The following is a 20,187-nucleotide window of genomic DNA, read 5'->3' as shown; positions in this document are numbered from 1 at the left end:
AAATAATTTAATGATGTGCTAGACATTAGGTTCAACTGGTGAACAAAATAATGAGAGCACAAACTATTCCCCACGTAAACTCTTTTAGACACCCTTAAAAAGACTTTAAAGGAGAATAAATGACTGAATATTCATGAAGAAGAAAGGTTAGCAATGATCTACCTTATTTTAGGAATGGTGTCCTTTGCCTAACAACCACAAACTCACTATGTCATTTAACAGCTAAATTTCATTGCTCCTAAAGGCATGCCGGAGCATCACTATACCAGAACAGACTCCAAAATTAATCATATGAGACTCTGCTCCAAGTTCTTTCCCTTTTGTGTCCTTCCTCCCTTCTACTCCCCACAGTTTGTCTTCCTCCTAATTCCTGTCTCCCTCTTAGCTTTTCACAGATTCCTGAGATTATCTATAATATACAGGAATAACACTAGAAGATGAGAGGGCCATGCAGGTCTATATAACCTGAGAAAGACTGGCAAAAGAAAAGGTGCTGACCAAACCAACCAGGCAAGCGAGCCAGGGTCTACAGCAGCAGCAGTCATGGTAACCTACCAGCTCAAAACTTTTGAGACAGACCACTCACCTTGTATCCTGAGAAAATCAACAGAAAATTCAAAAGTTAGAATTTAATATAATAAAAGATTACCTATATGGATAGCCATGGTATTTGGAGCGGAATATTGACAGCAGGAAGCTGAAGAAGAAAACCACCAGACCCAGTCCTACAAGGCATATTACTGGGGAAAAAAAAATTACTTGTGCAGAAAGACACATAAAAAAGATTAACATCTAGAATCTCTCCTAAGAAAAATATTATTTATGTCAATCATTCACAAAGAAATTTGACATAGTTAAATACCTAAGTTTTGCTATCTGTATTGTCACCTGATGCTCTGTACCTTCAAACAGGATATCAAAAGCTCACATGGGAATAATATTTTTTTCCAGTTATTAAATAGCTTGTCAGTATGAACATATTATCAATGGAAAAAGGAACAGTAATTTGCAACTTGTACAAAATGTTTGCAGATGCAAACACCTTTCTGGTGATAGTGGATTTAATAATCTTTGTAAATTATACATTTCAGTCAATGTAATTTCAGGTCTTGTTCACTCTCTCTGAAAAAGAAATTACACTTAGAATAATGTCCTTTGAATGGTGTCATGTTCTCACCGTTCAACTACCTATAGTAAAATAGCAGTGAAGGCAATTTAATTGTTGCCTCCTTTGGTTCTTAACAGTAAAGAAGAATTTTATAGCAAAGACCAGATTTGAATCAACTTCTAAACATTATTTTAGACATTATATCACCTGAAATTTAAGTATCACACCTTAGGCAGGCAACTCAAATTTGCAGGTTTAGATGCCTAGGCTTTGTATCCAGATTGCCTATTTGTTCAGTAGGGAGTTAGCTTTCCTACTGGCCAGCTGTAGGTAAGTAAAATGGTGTACTTGAACCTATCCTCCCTTTCCAAGGTTAGGGATATAGCTGTAAGGGAGGTGTTTCATCATATCAGGATCCAGATAATTCAGAAAAGAAGTGCCAATTTGAACTAAAATGTCTAACTGACACAGTATTAGTGAAATAAAATGAGGAGTGTGCAGCTATCTTTTGCTCAATACAGTAGTTTAGTGCTTAGAGTATTTGCCGAAGAAATTGGTACCTGAATAGGCCACTTTTGGATTGAGAGGCCTTAAACCCACATCTCCCACTTCCTAGGAATTTGCCCTGATCACCAGGACATGTGCTAGGCAGCTCTGAGAGCATATTCTATCCTTCCTCTTGATGCTGGCCTATTGACTAGGCAGCTGGAAGTGCAAGACCTGTGGGGCCAGAGGAAAGCAAGTAAGGGGGAGTGGGGTGTGGAACCTGGTTCTATTCTATAGGCCAATAAGAAGGGATTTCCCCCAGAAAGGTGGGATTTGTGGCTTCTGGCTGCTACTTTTAGGATTATTTCTATTTTTTTTTTAACAGCAGTTATCAAGATCAGACCCTAAACTGGAAACACACCAAAAGATACGAGGATATTTAGGGTACCTACAGTGTTATACTTAGGTCACTCCAGGAAGGGAACAAATTTAGACTGAGAAAGGTTTAACCCGTTCTTGTAAAGGCTTATATGTGTTCACAGCGCAGCCCAGAAGTTGGAAAAGCCTAGCCACTTACCCTAGCCCCAGGGCTTTGCTATTCCTACCCCTGACTGACTGAGCTATTTTTAGGTCATCAACCCTTCCCTCCTCTAACTGGGCATGCTACAAGTTTTAAGAGCAGCAAATTATTTGGTAGTTCCTTTTAAAGAGATTTAAATGAAACTCGTTCTTTGAAAAAACAATTTATAATTTTGGTGATCAGATTATGTTTTCTCGTTAATTTGACTGTGGCATTAGTTGATTTCTTCCAGGCATAGCTACTTGGGTCTGTTTGAACTAAAAGCAAATAAAGAAAATAGAGTTGCCTGCCTGCCTGCTTTTCTCCCTTTCATAAATCAAGTTACCTAAACTAAATTAACCAACATGATTTGAACTAACTTAGCATAATACAACATAATCATGGCACATAGGTATGCTGTAACATGGCACTAGGCAACAAACTTAAGGCAACTGTCAATGAAATTTAAAAACCTTTTTCCATTTAAAACAAGATAGGAAGGTGACAGAGACATTCTCAATTCAGGTTCATAGTTCTAGTTAATAAAAACAATTTATGTTCAGCAGATGGCATTTATAAATTCTTGTAAAGTTATTAGGGTATTATATAATTTATGTAACAGCAGTTCTGCCACAGACTACCATCACCCCTACTGGAGTAAAGATTCTAATCCAATTCCAGTTGAAATACATATAATGATTCCTTTGGACTTAAACATCAAGCCTAAGGAGAGAAATAATTAATGGATAGGTCTAATCCAGGGGTCGGCAACCACTGGCACGTGAGGCCATTTTGCTCAGCATGCCACAGCGGGCCCAGGCTCTGGACAGCTGCTGCCAGTCATGGACCCTGGTGGTGGGGAGGCTGCAAGTAGCCCAGGCTCTGTGGCAGGCAGAAGATGCTCAGAGCCTGAGCTAGCTGCGGCAGGCAGCTGAGAGGCTGCAACCATTGCACCGGAGTATAGAGCCTTGGCTCAACTCCATGGCTGGTGATGGCAGCACACACACCTTGGGGCGTACAGCTGGGAAGGGGCCAGAGCAGTGCAATCCTGGTCCCTCTTCCGCCACCTGCCTTGAGTCGCACATTTCAACTGCTGCCAGCAATGAACCGGGCCAGACCTCAGTGCAGCTGTTTCCAGCCTCCTCACTGCCTGCTGTGAGCAGCCCAGGCTCTGTGGCAGGCAGCAGGGGCCAAACCACAGCTCCGGCTGGCTATGGCAGGTGGCCAGAGGGCTGTAAGCCACTGCAACAAGATTTGCAAAGCCCCCTCAGCCCCCCACAGCTTGCTGATCATGGCAGGTGCACCCACACACCTCCAGGTGGATGGCAGGGAGGAGACCCCGGTACAGCTATTTGTAGCCTGTATGCCACCTGCTGCAAGCAGCCCAGGGTCCATGGCCAGCAGTAGCTACAAACACACCTTGGGTTGCACGGCAGGGAAGGGGCTGGGTAGCACAACCCTGGCCCATCCCCTGTCATTGGCCTACAGGCATCTACTGCCAGCAATGAGGATTGGCCCCTTGCAGCTCACCTGTCATCTACTCCTGGCAAGCCAAGTCAAGGTATGGGTCAAGGTGGGCTGTTTTCGGCACTCCAGCTGAAAATGTTGCTGACCCCTATTTAACCTTTTACCACTGAAGTCAAAGGGAGATGCTACAGAATACAGTGGGACCAGCTGCTAGTTGGACTCAGAAGCAGTTTAGCAGTGATTTCAGGGTCAGGTTGGACTGCCACTAGATGTTGATCTTGGAGCTTTACATCTAGATCATTGGCAGATAGGGGCTTCAGGCTGACATATCAATAACCTATCAATAAAGACCTACTGAAATTGAGGAGGCAGACAGGCAATTTTATGGGTCCGTTGTGGTGCCTGCTGCCATTGCTCTGGTTTTTTGTGGCAAGGCCACCCACATCACTGATTGCCCAAAGGGCCCCAGCAGTGGTCCCCCACTCCTTGCCACAGACTGGCCGAGAGGGCTGCTCGTCAGATGGCCCCACTCTTCACCACTAATTGGCAAAGAGGGCTGCTGTTCATGCAGTTCCACTAATTGGCAGCAAGGGCTGTGGCTGCATGATGGGCAGCCCTCTGGCCAATCAGCAGCAGAGGGAGAAGGGGGCAGCCATCATCTTGTCTTCCTTTCTCTGTGCCGGTGACCATGATTAATAATTAGTCATGCAAACCCATTATTGCTGATGGAATCATGGAGGTATAGATAGTCCCAAATGGGAAATGGCATATGTATAACACCTCTTTAGGATTTCACAAATGGGGATTGAACAGATAGAACTCATTTGGTTAGAAAGAAAAAAAAAGTAAAATCAGAACACAAAAAGTGCACACAGTTATACTAGCACAAAATCTGAAGCTAGGCTTTTGAAGATATTTACTCTTGAGTGTTAATTCTATTTATATTTCTCAAAATACCTTTAATAAATGAAATGCAAAGATTCTGCTAGTTTACAAAATAACTTACTTCTCCTTTTTCCAACATCTCCTTTGGAAGTAGCAGCTTCATTTAGGAGAACCATTCCCATAGTGATAGCAGCATCTTTATAGCTGTTGTCAAGGAAACTGAAAAACGTGGATGCCTCAAAATCATGAAAGTGCATCTAGAAATGAATATTTTCACTTTAAATAAAACAAAAATGTCATGAACGCTCTATACTATAATTTATTGTCTGCCAATGTATTAAAAGCTGTGGAGAGATAAACGTTTAAATGTAGTGATAATTTTCCTTATGTAATCTTCATTTAGGATTCTTCCGGGTTTTATTGAAGTAAGCAACATTCAGCATTAAATAATTCAAAGCAGTTTTAAAAAAGAAATACAAGTTCACATGTGTTAAAAGTGGACCCCCATGATGTTTTGATGGTCGGTCATGAAAATACAGGGGGAAAATCCTCTGAGCAAAGCTATGTGAAATCATGAAAGCCAAATAATTGTGATAATGCTTAATGAACACTTCCAGGAGACACGTGCAGAACGCAAGCAGACAGTTCTATTAATACACTGATTAACTGATGCAAACTGAAGCAGTTAGAACGCATCATTTACTTTAGTGCTTTCAGACAAACAGTAGCTTTTCCTGCTATGCTGAAACAGTGGTTAATATTTTATTTGGCTGAGAACAATTTTAGTGAAGGCAACGTCTTCAGTCACTTCCTGTTTTTAGTGTCTAATTATGAGCTTTACAAATGCAAACAAGCACATAATGATAAAACAATTTAACTAATTTAGCATGATCCTAAACCATTCACTTAATTGTTTGAAACTATATCAGTGGAAAGGAACAGTTACTACTGTACTTAACATCTGTTCTGAACAGGAGGCATGCATGAATGCCACACTGAAAGATGGAGTGCATTGAGGGAGTTATGTTGAATATATGTATTTGAAGAAATAAGAACTTCACTAGCAGGCTAGATAGCCAGTGATATTTTTAATAATATGGCCTCTTCTGCAAAGGTCTTACATTTACTTTCATTTTTAAGTTACAAATCTTTAGCAAGGTTGCTGGTATAACAACTGTATATCATCATGCTACAATTTACTTTGTCTTTCATCTATTACACTTTCATTCCAAAATACAGGCAAGAGTATTTTAACATCTGTTCCCACATAACTGCATAACACTCCCCTAACCATTTACAATTCCCCTCTCCCTGTGAGATCTTCCATGCCTCAGTGCTCTATAATTGTTTCTACAAGTACCATGTATTCAAGAGATCATTTCTGGAGAGGACATTACTACAGGGTCTGTGTTTTCTGATGCTTCCCTGTTTCTTGCCAAAATACCTTCTTGCATTGATGTTAGGTTCTTGAAAATGGCTACTGGAACCACGTCATCAAAACAAATATTACAGTAGATTGATTGGGATTGCAAAATGTGTGACCATATCTGGGGCTGTGGAAACACAATACTTTTGTAGTGCTACATACGCCTTTATAGCATGGCAAAAAGTAAGCATCTGTACATTCAAGCTATTTGCAATGCTGCACAGGTGGTGGATCTATCACAGAATGGGAGATCTCTTACAAAAAAGTTAATGTTTGAAACAGGAACTTCTCTAAAGCACAGGATTTTGTAGTGCTACATGCAAAGTAAAGACAGTTATGTGACTAGTACATGAGTTATACGTCTCTCAAACTGTCAGCATCCGAGAATACTTTACGCTCTCTCTCCACTACAAGGAGAGGGGAAGAGTGGCGGGCTCCCTGACAGCCAGTGGAGAGAAGCGCTACAGCTTTGCTTTCTGTGGGCAGTTGTTGCAGAGCTACCCTGGTGAACAGCTGCTGCTGCTGCGCTGTTGCTTCTGCTGTGGGAACAAGGGGAGTGAAAGAGAAGTTCCTATTATGCCCAGCTGGAGAGTGTGCCTTTCAGCTGACTCGAGGAAGGGGACTGTGAAGAAACATGCATTTCACACTACATTTTTGTAGAAAAGAACCCGGGGTCTACAGTGGGCCATAACCTGAATATAAGCCAACAGTGTGTTCTTGATGACAAAAAAAGCCAATAACATACCAAGTTGTGTTAACAAGAGTGTCACTTGCAAATCAAGGGAAGTGATTCTTCTTTATTTGGTGCTGGGGAGGCCTCATCTGGAATACTCTCTCCAGCATGGACCTGCCTCTTCATGAAAGATGTGGACAAATTGGAGACAGTCTAGCAGAGAGGAAAGGCTGAAGGAACAAGGATTATATAGTTTCCAGAAGAGGAGACTGAGGAGGGGGGAATCTGACAACCTTCTTCAGAACCTAAAGGGCGACTGTGACCGCCGGGCTTTGATCACCCGCTCTCAGGCAGTTCTGGTCCTGTAGGTAGATGTCACATACCTGTGGGGATTTCTTAGGTGTCGGAGCAGTTCTCTTTTCCCCGTGCCCCCGACCTCTCTCTCACCCGCCACGACTTGGGTTCCTCAGTGTTAAGTGTCAGTTTGCGGTACACTCCATGGCCCAGGATCCCCCGACAGTCACTTCATGGGGCTCCACCCCCCCTGCACCCCGACCTCATGCCACCTTTAGTGCATCCTTCCTTTGTTGGTCCTTGTTCCCCAGCCGTAGAATGATACCCTCTGGTCTGCCCCTAAATGGCCATTACCCCTGTCGTGGTGCTCACCAGCAAGCTCGACCTATGGACCTCCTAGCCTACTCCCCAACCTGCACCGAGCGGGACTTCCCGTACAGACTCTGGTCTCACCGAGACACCATTAACCTTACTTTATAAGGGCATTGCCCCAGCTCTGCTCCTTCAGCCAGGGTTACCCAATAACTCAAACTTCAAAAGGAAAAAGCTACCTGCTCAGCTACTCCCCTTGCTGAGCAGCCTATTTTACATCCTTTACAGTTCCCTCCTGGTCTGTCCTTGGCCCCTTGCTTTCCCGGTCCCTCCTCCACTGCCTCGGAACTTGGCGGTGATGCCCGCCCCGGCTGTACCCCTTTAGGGCTCTCCTGGAGTCTCTCCTGCCTGGTGCGGCCACTTCTGCCTGCTGTAGTCCCGGCACCACACTTGTGGGTCGTGCTGCCCTTCAGTTTATAGAAGGATGGAGATGGACTACTCTCTATGGTCACAGGACACAGGACTAGGAACAAAGGCCTCAAGCTGCAGTAGAGGAAATTTTGGTGGGATATTAGGAAGAACTTTGTGACTAAGATTTGGAAGCTGTCAAATCTCCATTACTGGAAAATTTTCAAGACCAGGTTGGACAGACAATTGGCTATGGTGGTTTAGTCAGGGATGATCCTGCCTTAAGCAGGAGTCTGACTGGATGACCTCACGAGGTCCCTGCTAGGGTGACTGTATTTGGACCTTGGGGAGCACTGGCTTTGTAGCTGAAACAAGGATTTAATCTGTGGCCCTGCAAAAGCTGCTGACCACAAGGCAAAATGATATTTTAAGAGTAACATTGCGAGATGCTTAGGCAAGTAGTATTCTAACCATATAGTAGTGTTGTAAAATCTTATGAATGCTTACACTAAACGAGCCATTTGCTTATGCTAAGTAACCATTTTAATTGTGACAACCATTTTCTGGAAAAAGCAGCAAGTAAGTCTGTGTGATGTGAACCAGCTACAGTAAGGAACAAGACAAGATATAGGGGTCTAGCGGATGTGGACATGGTACAACATGGGACAGAAAAACAGACTGGAATGTGAAAAACAACATGTAACTGGTAATAAGATCCAAGATAAACATATGTGAAAAGGTGAATGGTGATTGGTGAAGAAGCCTCCAGAAGCTTCCAGGTTTTGGTCAAAGACTGCCCATTGACCAAAGAAGTGAAATCAAGGTCTTAGACATGAGCTCATAGCAAAAAGTCATATAAATGAATGAAATGAATTCCATGTTAATGAAGTAAACAGTAAAGAGAGGCAGAGCTTGAAATGGGAGGAAATATGGGTGGAACCAAAGGAGGGGCAAAGGTGGAGTAAATGTTAACGAGCATTGACCAAAGGTGTATAAATATGGCAGGAACTATTGTTTGTGGTAGGCTCACGGGCTGTGTCTGAGGGACCTTTGCCTGAAGCTGTCTCCATTCTGAATAAAGCTGTTGTAAGCAATGCGTGCTAGTGTTTGCTCCCTGTTTGCTCTGGCTAATGAGTAACAGGATCCACGAACAATTGGAACATTGTTTCCCTAGTCGTTGGGCACCACATGGAGTTGGAGTCTAACAGTCCCTTCCAGCCCTACTTTCCTATAATCCTATGACTGTAGTCCTACAAATATAATGTGCATCCAAGGCTCAGATATACCTGGAAGCCTAACCCAACAATCAGACATACTTACAGCTCTAATGAGGGTGAAAAAGAATGTAAGATCAGTATCTTTCTTGTCTGGAAAAAAACCCAATCTTGTTACTGGAAGAATTCCAGGGGTTGATCTGAGAGAAAAGAACCACAAAATTAAAGAAAGAAAAATTTTCTTCAGATCCAGAGTTGTAAATGAAGAATAGATATTTCAAACATGCCACTTCTATAAACGGTATCTGAATTCAGCATTACATTACAGAAGCTTGAAAAACCTTTAAGGAATCTTTTAATGACCAGACTCATCCTCATCAATTATCTACATTGAACTAAGCTTTATATATGTGTGTGCGCGCATGTGTGTGTGTGTGTATGTGTGTGTGCACGCGCACATCTCTCTCTCTCAAAAAATACCTGTTACTGTTGTCACACATCTGTCCACAGGGTATCCCCTGAGCCCTGGGTTTCTCCCCAGTTTTATGTTGCTTGGCCAAAGGAACAGGCCAAGGTTGCCCATAGATAATTCCTTATCCTGCAAACCTCAGTTCCGCTACCCTTATATGAGACATCATAGCTGTAGCAAGGGAATCTCTGCCAGCTTCATGTATCTTCCCTTTGGGTTGTAAAAGATTGGGTTTTTTTCCAGACAAGAAAAGAGTATTACCCTCTTATCTGCCTATAGTTTAGCATCTCTGACACTTTTCCAATTTTTCCAGAAATCAGCTTTCCTGTTCATCCTGCCAGCCCTGACCACTGGTGACCTGGAGTTTCCCAACAAGCAGGACTATGTCATAGGAAACCCCTAAATAACTCCAAGCTACCACCCTCTTTCCCCACTATCAGCACTGTTTTTATTGCTCATGAGTTTCAGAATCCTCCAGAAATGTCTCTCTTTCCTGGGGCATCTAGAATTCCTCCAGCTAATAGCCCATTACTCTGAGATGTCTCTGCTATGGAGGGGTTGATTTTTTCATTATAGGAAGACAATATCTTGAGTGCGCATCCAAACAATAGTCCCTTCTGCCTGTGTTTTGGGGGTAGCAATTGTTCTTGACCTAGTAACACAATGTCAAGAGATACTTAACAATTTGCCTACTCCCTTTTCCTTATGTATACAACCCTCAATTTCTTTGACTAAACCATGTCCAAAATCACAAAGATGCATACAGACAGCAGAACATAATAACCCTTTCAAAAATAAAAGTGACATAAATGAATACAGTATAACGCTGGCTTTTCACTGGGACCACATATACCATCAGTAAAACAAACAAAAAATCATGATATCCCATGAACACCCCAAAATATGGTGGGGTTTGTGACAACCATACTTGACTACAATGGGATATACACACAAACTTAACTGCTTTAATTGAATGGACATGTTAACAATGTGCTTAAATGTAAGTGCTGGTTATGGGTTTTGCTCATTTGGGGCCAGTAGCAAAAAAAACAACAATGAAGAGTTAAGAATGGAAGTCAGAATTACAGAATACTGCTTAAGTATTGTGTAAAAAAGCAACCAGCAATTCATGGTATAAAGCAAATTTTAGCAAGCCCTGAGGACTAATAAATTTCACATGTTATTGCAATGTCAATAGCATCAGTGTTATTAGTGAAGGGGAAAATATATAACGTATCACTTGGCTGTGTTTATTTCATATGTGTAAATGTAATGGCCAATTGCTTTCAGGACCAATGAGCAAAGCAGAATTAGATTTCTGTAAAGGAAATACATGGCCAATACATAATCTCATCATACAGATAAAGGAAATGTATTTAAAAACAGCAAATATGTAAAGTTTTCCAAATTTTAAGCTTAATCAACTCTTTCTAAGGAAGCAGAATGTGCTGTTTCAAAGGAAATCTTAGAACCACTGCCTAGCTTTTTGTTTTGTAACCATTATTAATTCTAAGGATCTAAATAGCAAAATTAGGCTGAACTCATGTCCAAGCTATGACTGAAGCTGGGAAAAGCCCAGAAATTCACAGATACAAATGCTCTATTCTTATCTTACCTCACCTCTTTGTGTAAAGCAAGCAAGCAAAGAACTCGTATTGTGTGAAATCTTATATTTCATACTGACAGCAATAAGAGTGAGATAAGTGGCTCAGATTTTATTTCTCACTTATAACTGTTTTTTAAAGGACCCAAAAGAAAAGGAAACATATAAAGAGAAACCAAAATAAAACTCTCCTACTCATATCTTACTCATAACTTCTCATTTTATAACTTAGTCCTCTGAGTCTACTTGACCCAGTGCTAGAGACACTGAAGCTTTTGATTTCTTATAAATGATGCTGAAAAGGCTCATTGCAACTGGTAATGCTATCAGTCGTCACTTCTACAATATGGAACATGAAATGGAATGTACAAGAAAGTTATTTTAAGGAAAAAAAAAGGAAAAAACTTCATATGACAAACAACCCCCTCAATATTTTGGCTGCTCCAGTTTTTGATATTTTTAAAAAGGATCCTGGAATATAGTGTTAATCAAAGCTGTGTTAATTAAACGGGATAGCAAAAGTATTCTTATTTGGACTTTTCTGAACCCATAGCTTTCAGAGATGTATACCTTTGAAGCTATAGTCTGAGCACAATAGAATGAAAAGGATATTGAAAAGAGACTTAAATAATTTTATACCTTAGTTTTTAGAGTACACTGTAGAATAAGCCATGAAAGACTGAAGAAAAGGGACCAGAAGAAAAAGGTGGGTTTTTTATTATTATTATTAAACAAGGGGAAAGACTCATAGTATTTTTGCAACTCTAGCATCAGTTTTCGAAAGGATATCTGTTTAACCAGCCACAGCTAAGGATATAACAATGGCAATGGTATTCTTTTATCTTTAAAATTAGCTTCAGCAGAAAAACTGATAAAGGTTTGGGGGTAATTGGTCAAAAGCCCCAGAAAGCACTGATGCTCTGTCTAGGTTCCAGACAGCAAGAAAAGGAAACTCACCTTATGAATCAACATTTTGATTTTGAAAAAAAGAACTACCCATTATGGCAACCCATGCACCTCCTTTTCTATCTAGTGAAGTCATACATGGTGACTTCAACAATATCTACATTGTCTACATGTCATACGTCTATTGGCACACAGTCATTCTGTACCAGAGCTTCTGTTTTCTTGCCTGACCTTATGTTTTAATCCAGTTTTATACAGTTAGGAAGAAGAGTTTGTTTCATACAAAGAGAGCTCACTTTTTTGCAAACAGGAATTCCTTTAGGGTGATGAGATGACAGAAGAGTTCTTTTGCTAGGGATCTTCGGCCAGCCTTATTACACTTTATTTTCTCAGAGTCACATCATTGCCTTTTAAGCTTCACTCACATGGTTACATTTTTGCTTTGGCTGCTGCCTTTCAGGTACAGTCAACATTGCCGAATTTCAGCTTCATTTGGTTGGCTTTTACCTCCAAATGACACTAGCTTCACATTGCCACAATTTAGCTTGGGGCACATCGTTTACTTTAACTCCATGGCATTAAAGGTAAAAATCAACCATATTGAATTGTGGCTTCAGTTCTACCATCATCTTCATATTAAGGAATATTTAGCTTCTATTTCCATTATTTTCTGTGTCATCTTGTTTTTTATTTGGATGCATCATAAAGAAGTATGTCAATTCAGTCAAAACTCTTTTCTACAACGTAATTTTCTTATCATATAAAATAATTAAAATTTTGTCAGTATAGTGTCTACGTCTAAGTTTTCTGTTTGAAGCAGTGAGATGACATTTTGAGTTTCATTTTATAGTTATTCTTGAATTTCCTTCACTGTGCGTTATAGAAATGTTTCACTCGTCTAATATTGCCAGAATATAGATATGGCTAGCAAGCATTCCAAATTCCCATTGTCATGGTTTCAGATAAATGTACCTCTATACAATGAATCTTGCACATAATATACAGTTTAATCATTTCCTCTCCTCATTTCTAATTTGGAATGCTTTTAATTTGGTGAATTATTAAATTCTTTCCTATTCTCAGTGACAGAATCTGCTCAGTTGTTCACAGCAACTGACAACACATACTATTCATCCAGAGTACTGGAAAATGGTTCGAAAAAGGTGATACTGGAAAAAGAGTAGTTTTATCCCACGATAACAATAAACGGGGTAACTGCAAAATTCAAGCGAGGAGGGGAAAGTACTATATATTACAATTAATTACAATTATTATTATAATTACAATTATTATAATTAATTCTTACAGCCTACAAAATCAGAATCCACAAATGGCAAGAGTGAACACAGAACTCTAGTATCTTCAAACTGTATTAAAACTATTAGTAGTAGGTAAGGGCTAGTTTATATTGGCATGGTCTATTAGAAAATTTCATCATTATTAATTTCAGCCAAAATGCCCAAGAAGGGCAGAGTCTTGATGAAATTATATTTATATTTTCCTACTTTCAAGCTGTTGTGGGGCTTGATGGCCGTGGGGGAAGCAAGCTCATCCAGTTCTAGCACCTAGAGGAGATCACCCAATTCTTATCTGCCATGTCCTGATGTTGAATTTCTTAGTTGGGAGATGGTCTGCTTCTGCTTCTGCTGCATGAGCTGGGTCTGCTTCTTCTATGGGACTTCAACCTTCCCTACACCCTGTCCAATGCCATGCTGTGGTTACAGCATATGTTGCCCCTTTGGTTCTCAATGAGTGTTCTTCTTTTGTTCTTCACCCTTGCAGACCCCCACTCATCTCAGGCCTGGTTTATGGAGATTGTGACTGAAATGGCTGTCTGTTCAGTTGGTCATGACACAATCCATGGAGGAGAAATGGAGGACAACACAAATGGTGAAAAAGAACTCAGGTAAGTCTTGGCCAGTAGGGTTATTGTTACTGCAAACTGTGACCACTAGCCCCAAGATAATCCAGTCCTTAGGGCTGCAAGTCTTTCTTAAGTGATCAGCTCTTTGAAAGAAATAAAAGGAACCAAAAGGAAATATACAGGACTTCCTGGCTCCCTTCATCCCAGATTGGGCTTTTCCAGCCTTGGATGCTTTGGCATCTGTCATTAAAGCTTCAGTGACACCTGCCATCTTCCCAGGTGTGGCCAGTACATCCACCTGCCCTTATCAACTCAGCTCCTTGGTGAGCCTCAAGTTGGCTCCCCTGTCAATGTGACTAAGCTGGCATTGGTTCAATCCTACCCATTTTCCTAGGGCTGCAGCCCAGCTTCCTGGGTTCTGAGACCCAGTAAGGTAAAAGAAAAAACAACCAGAAAGCAAAACCTGCTCGGAGTGCTGCTGGCTTTCCCAGTTCACTGTTTTCCTTCGGCACATCTACCTGCCAGTGCTCCCTCATGTTCCTGCTGTTGTGGTCTTTGCAGTGCCACTTTAAATAAATGGAGCCCCTCTGGGCTGCCAAGGGTTAGTTCTGTCGGTTCTCTGCAACCCAGAAATCAGCACCGGTGCCTCGGCGCTCCAGGCTCCCTGTACTCCTTTGGCATCTGTCTGTTTCTCCCTCTGGCCCTGGCAGTGGATACTTGCACTGCCTGAGGTAGGGCCAATCTTGGTTGAGTAGCTGCTGATGAACTGTGCTGGCTGCCAGTCAGTCATCGTAGTTGGCTCCAGTGGGGTCAGTAAGTTTCTCCCTGCTGTGAGCTTAGAAGGGTTTTTTCTCACTCCTTCACAGCAGCCTAGATAAAAAGTTACTGAAAAAATGTTTTAAGTCGACTGATATTTGATGACCTATGTGAAATCAGTTTGGTAGTCTTCATATCCTTTTGGCTAGGGACAGAAATTACATAAACTGGTATAATTACTTGCAAATCTTAGTAATACGCAGGTAACCTTGAAAAACATCAGTATTTCCTAAACTTACTGAGGTCTTCTTCTAATCAACCTTCATGGCATCAGTGATCACAATGACAATCCTTTTATAGTAGTTCATTTCAATTATATGTTGTATGACAACAATGGACAAATCCAAGATTTAATCATGAAGCTGAGCATATAATGAACTATGACTTTGACAGGTAAATGCAGATTTGGGATATAAAAATTACAGGACTGACATAGTGATATCATCACCTCTTCCAGGATAATGCCCAGAGCTATCCTGTGATGTAATAATATTTTAATTATTCACTTTTAAAAATGCAGATTACTAGGGAATTCTAATGTTTAGCAACTGACCTATTCTATCAATGATTCAAAAGGGTATCATAACAATCTTTTTTTCACAGCTACTGACTCTTCAGCATTGATATATCTGGTATCCTGTTAGATCCTGCATTTGAGACTCTTAAAAGAACTGTAAAGATACTTGTTCTTGCAACTTTAACATATGTGCTTAGTTTTATTATTTGGTTAACACAATGACTACTGTATTAACAGAAAAACCAGGGAGTCCTAAAATTACTACACACAGGTATGCACCTACTCAGGCTATATTAAACTAATCAATATGTGAGCAGTTAGTCCAAAAGATTGGCTGAATTCATTTAAACTCAGTATTTCTTAATGACCTCTGGCTTGTAGTGAGAGACAAAGAAAAATGTGATTATCACATTTGGATAGTTCCTGGATTTTAATAAATAGACAAAAGTTAAATCAGATTAATATCAGATTTTAAATCAATGGCTTAATGTTTATTTAGGAGGAAGTATCAAGCGGAGTTCCACATTATTCTCATAAATAATTTGGAAAATAGGACCGAGTGCATGCTCAGCAAATTTCTGCATGACACCAAGTTGGGTGGAGCGATAGACACTCTGGAGGTTATCGTTAAGAGTCAGAAGAGGGGTCAAACAACCATCACGGCTGAACAGGGAAATCCAGTAAAGCCTAGGAATGAAAAAAGAGGCATACAGACTATGGAAGCAGGGGATGGCCACTAACAAGGAATATATCTGCTTGGTTCATGATTGGAGGGAGTCAATTCGAAAGGCCAAGGCAGCAATGGAATTCATATTGGCTACAAATATTAAAGACAACAAAAAGTCCCTTTTTGGGTATATAGGGAGCAAAAAGAAGGCACATGGTAATATAGGACCTCTACAGGAGAGGCTAGGGCAATTAGTGACACATAAGAGGGACAAAGCTGAGCTCTTCAATGATTTCTTTGCATCAGTATTCCTGAGTATGGATATAGACATTAGGGATGTGTAAAGTGGGCCCTATTTGATTAGGATTCAGCCTCAATCAGGGACAGTGATTCGATACGTTAATTCCAATCACTGTTCCCAATTCAATTTGACCGAATCTGAATCTGAAGCTTTGATGCCGATTTGGAGAATCCGTGGCTTGGACATAGACAGAAATATTTTTTCTACATACCTCGTGGAACCAGTGCAGCTTGTGAATGCTGAGATACTGGGGTGCATGGAGCGTCCACAGGAGTGTGGGGGGTGGCTCTCCGCGTGCTTGGCAATGAGCCCAGAAGTGAACCGGAAGTGCTTCTGGTCCACTTCTGGGTCTGCCAGGGAGCATGCTGAGGGCCCCCCCATGCTCCCCCGGCTCAGTGACCGGCCACGGGGAGACCCTGGGTGCCCCCACCCAGACCCAGGAGGCACCAGTTGCTGAGGTAAAGGTGCTTCTGGTCCACTTCTAGGTCTGTTCCTGAGCACACTGGGGAGCCCCCCATGCTTCTGTGGGACACTCCATGCACCCCAGCATCGCAGTGTTCATGAGCTGCTTGCTACCTAGAGATATGTAGAAAAAAACATTTAAAGCTGTGGCTATGTCCACATCACTGCATCTTTCCAAATCTCTCTGAATCGATTCGGAGGTTTCCGATTCTATTCTGAGAGATTAAAGGGTTCTCTGATTTGATTTGGATTCAAGGATTTGGCCACCAAATCAGGCCGAATCTCAGCCAAATTGAATCCAGGGCTAAAGCTCTGCACAGCCCTAATAGGCATATCTCCAAACTGGACTGTAGACAGGCATAAGAGTGTCACCGGCCCACCAATGGTTAGCACTGACCTAGTGAAGGGGCACTTGGAGGGGCTTGATGTGTTCAAGTTAGCAGGCCCAGATGATTTTCACCCAACGGTGCTGAGGGAATTAGCCAGTGTCATAGCAGAACCACTGGCAAGACTGTTTGACCACTCATGGAGCTCAGGACAGGTACCAGAGGACTGGAAAAGGACCAGTGTGGTCCCTATCTTCAAAAGGGGGAAGAGGTAGGACCCGGGTAACTATAGATGGGTTAGTCTCACCTCTATCCTCGGGAAAACCTTAGAAAAAATTAAGGATCATATTTGTGGGAGTCCAGCAGGAAAAGCAATGCTAAAGGGCAACCAACACCAAATCATAGCAGGCAGATCTTGCCTGACTAACCTTGTTTCTTTTTATGAGTCAAGGTGGATGTCTTATACTTGGATTTCAAAAAAGTTTTTAATATGGTGTCACATCCCATTCTTATAAAAAAAAATGAAGTGGCTGTAACTTAGATGATTACACAGTTAGGTGAGAGGCAAATTGGCTAATGGGACACACCCAGAGAGTGGTGTTGGACAGATCAGTATCGACCTGGAAAGATGTGGGCAGCATCCCCCAGGGATCAGTCCTCGGGCCAGTGCTGTTCCATATCTTCATCAGTGATTTGGATGAGGGCGTGGAGAGCACACTGTCCAAATTTGTGAATAACACCAAATTATGGGGCAAGTTAGACACACTGGAGGGTACAGAATGGATCCAGGCAGATTTGGATAGGCTGAAAAGGTGGGCAGAATAAAACAGGGTGCAGTTCAACAAATGTAAGTGCAGAGTGCTGCACCTAGGGAAAAGAAATCACCAACACCCATACAGATTTTGGAAACATAGTTAATTCAAAGATGAATATCAGTTGATAATGTGACAAAGTGATCAAGAAAGCTAACTGCACTCTATTGTACATTAGTAGGTGCATCACATACAGGTGCAAGTTGGTGACACTTCCCCTATATGTTGCATTGGTAAGCTCTCAGCTGGAGAACTGCACCTAGTTTTGGGTGTCACACTTCAAGAGGGATGAACCTTGAGAGGGTCCAGAGGAGGGCCACTTGTATGGTTAGGGGCCTGCAGCAAAGGACCTACGAGGAGAGATTGAGGGACCTGGATCTCTTCAGCCTCCATAAGAGAAGGCTGAAAGGGGATCTGGTGGCCATCTATAAATTTGTCAAGGGGAGGAGGGGCAGCAAGGAATAGAAGGTACTTTATTTACCAAGGTGCTCCTTGAAGTAACTAGAAACAGTGGCCACAAACTGACAGACAGCAGATTCAGATTAGACATTAGTAAGAACTTCTTTATGGTAAGGGTTAACAGAATCTAGAATGGTTTTCCAAGGGAGGTGGTGCCCTCCTCTACCTTAGAAGTTTTTAAGAGGAGACTGGACAAACACCTGGCTGGGGTCATCTGACACCAGCACTCTTTTCTGCCCATGGAAAGGGGGTCAGACTCGATCTTATGAGGTTCCTTCCAACCCTAGAAATCTATGAAATCTTTGAATTATGGAGAAGTTTTTCCTTATACCCAGTCTGAAACCTTCTAGGAGTTTATGACCACTGGTTCTAGTTTTTGACTGGGGTGCTTTAGTAAATAGTTGTTTGTGTAGCCCCTGATGCTCACCCCTGATATATTTGTAAGCTGCCACCAAATCCCCCTGAAGTCTTTTCTTTTCCAGGCCAAACGCTCCCATATTTGTCAGCCTTTCCTCATATGGCTTGCTCTTCAGGCCTCTAATCATATGAGCGGTTCTTCTCTGGACTCTCTCAAGCTTCTCCATATCCTTCTTGAATTGTGTCACCCAGAACTGGATGCAGTATTCCAGTTTTGGCTTCACCAATAAGAGTAGGAAAGGAGAATAACTTCCCTAATTTTGCTTGAGATGCATCGGTTGATGCCTGCCAATATATTGTTTGCTCTGCTAACTGTAGCATCACATTTTACACTTCTCAGTGTTGAACAGCATCTGGTTCTGGCCTGCCCATCTAACTAATCTGTCTAGATCCACCTGGATTATCATCTGCCTACCCTGTGTGGCCACAATTACTCACAGCTTAGTGTCGTTGGAGAACTGTGCCAGTGTGATTTTCACCCCAACGTTTAGATCATTGATGAAGATGTTAAAAAGCATTGCTCCAAGTAACAAGCCTTGGCCCTCCTGGGCTGAGGAATTCCTCAACAGATCTCCCCTGAACCCCACTAGTCTCAAACAGCCTTTGTGCTAAATAGGCCCTCTCAGCCTGGCAGTGCCCCTGCAGGGTACCTATATATCCCCATCAACAGCAGGTTATACAGAGGCCTGGCCAGGATGGTTTTGTCAGGGACGATTGAGTCAGAGATGACTGAGTCATCTAGTCCAGCCCCCTTGAGTAGGAGGCTGGACTAGATGACCTCATAAGGTCCCATGGTCCTTTCTTATGATTCTATGAATGCTATTCAGTGTTTAAAAAGTTTTGGCCACACAGAAATCCCACCCAGGTTTAGCAAATAATTTCTGTAAATAGGTAGTGGTGAACTTTCTCTTTCCAGCTATTCTTTTGTAATAATAATTTAGATCCAGTTTTGAAGTTTTATGTTAATATGTATTTTTAAACAAAAGCCCTGTTATGTCACAAGAACTGACACTTTGTAAAAGTAATAATTGATTTTTAAAGTGATTTTTTTAGCTAACAACATCATATTATAAAATTATAAATGTTAATGCTATTATATTAAACCATGAAGGATAATTACCTACACTATTTATTATTTTGTATACGGAAAATCAAGACTACATTAAAAAATGTAAAAGCCAATTTAAACAGATCTGGAAAAGATCTTGTAGAATTGAAATTTTTATCCATGAATGTCTGTCTGAAGTTCTGAGTACCCACAGAGTTACACATGTAGAAAACCACTTTTAATTTGTGTGAGAAAATCAAGTTCAACTCTAAGTTGACATTAACCCATGTTACAGACATTACACAATTTATTATTACTAATTCATTATTACTATTTCTAGATATTTTATTTCTGCTGCCTCTGGCATCAAGCACAGCAGTGATATATTAGATGTATGCAAGACTGGAGTGCAAGCTGGCCAAAAATAAGAATGGGTTACAAACTGTGATCCTCCTCTAAGAAATATAGGATGAACAAAATTGATTAAAATGTTGCAGAGTCTACTATGATTCTAAAAGCAAAGCTTTTCTTTAACTTTATTTTTGGTGTTAAAGTAAATCTAGATATCTCACTTAACATAATGATTTCACATTGACTTGGTTGAACTTGACCTTCTTCCTTGCAATAATTTAATGATATTTATAGCAGTGAAAGACATTGGCAGATGTTAAAAAGGAATAACCTACAA

General features: G+C 41.3%; 1 protein-coding gene across 2 annotated transcripts in view; it reads right to left on the bottom strand.

Moving 5' to 3' along the window:
- TUSC3 (tumor suppressor candidate 3) overlaps positions 1-20,187 on the bottom strand; it is a 317,666-nt gene that overhangs the window by 22,134 nt on the left and 275,345 nt on the right. Inside the window, exons 8-9 of one of the 2 annotated variants that reach the window (XM_090035996.1) lie at positions 4,627-4,701; positions 650-740 (exon numbers count right to left, since the gene is read on the bottom strand). The exons of the other annotated variant lie outside the window; for it this stretch is intronic. Coding sequence (XP_089892122.1) covers positions 650-740; positions 4,627-4,701 — 166 coding nt within the window. The remainder of the gene's footprint in view (positions 1-649; positions 741-4,626; positions 4,702-20,187) is intronic. 2 annotated transcript variants of the gene reach the window in all.

Source organism: Crocodylus siamensis, chromosome 2, assembly GCF_052110815.1.
Source record: "Crocodylus siamensis isolate JL-2025a chromosome 2, ASM5211081v1, whole genome shotgun sequence".
In the NCBI taxonomy this organism is placed as follows: Eukaryota; Metazoa; Chordata; order Crocodylia; family Crocodylidae; genus Crocodylus; species Crocodylus siamensis.
Note: the sequence above shows the minus strand (reverse complement) of the source record. Positions and strands in the feature narration are given on the sequence as shown.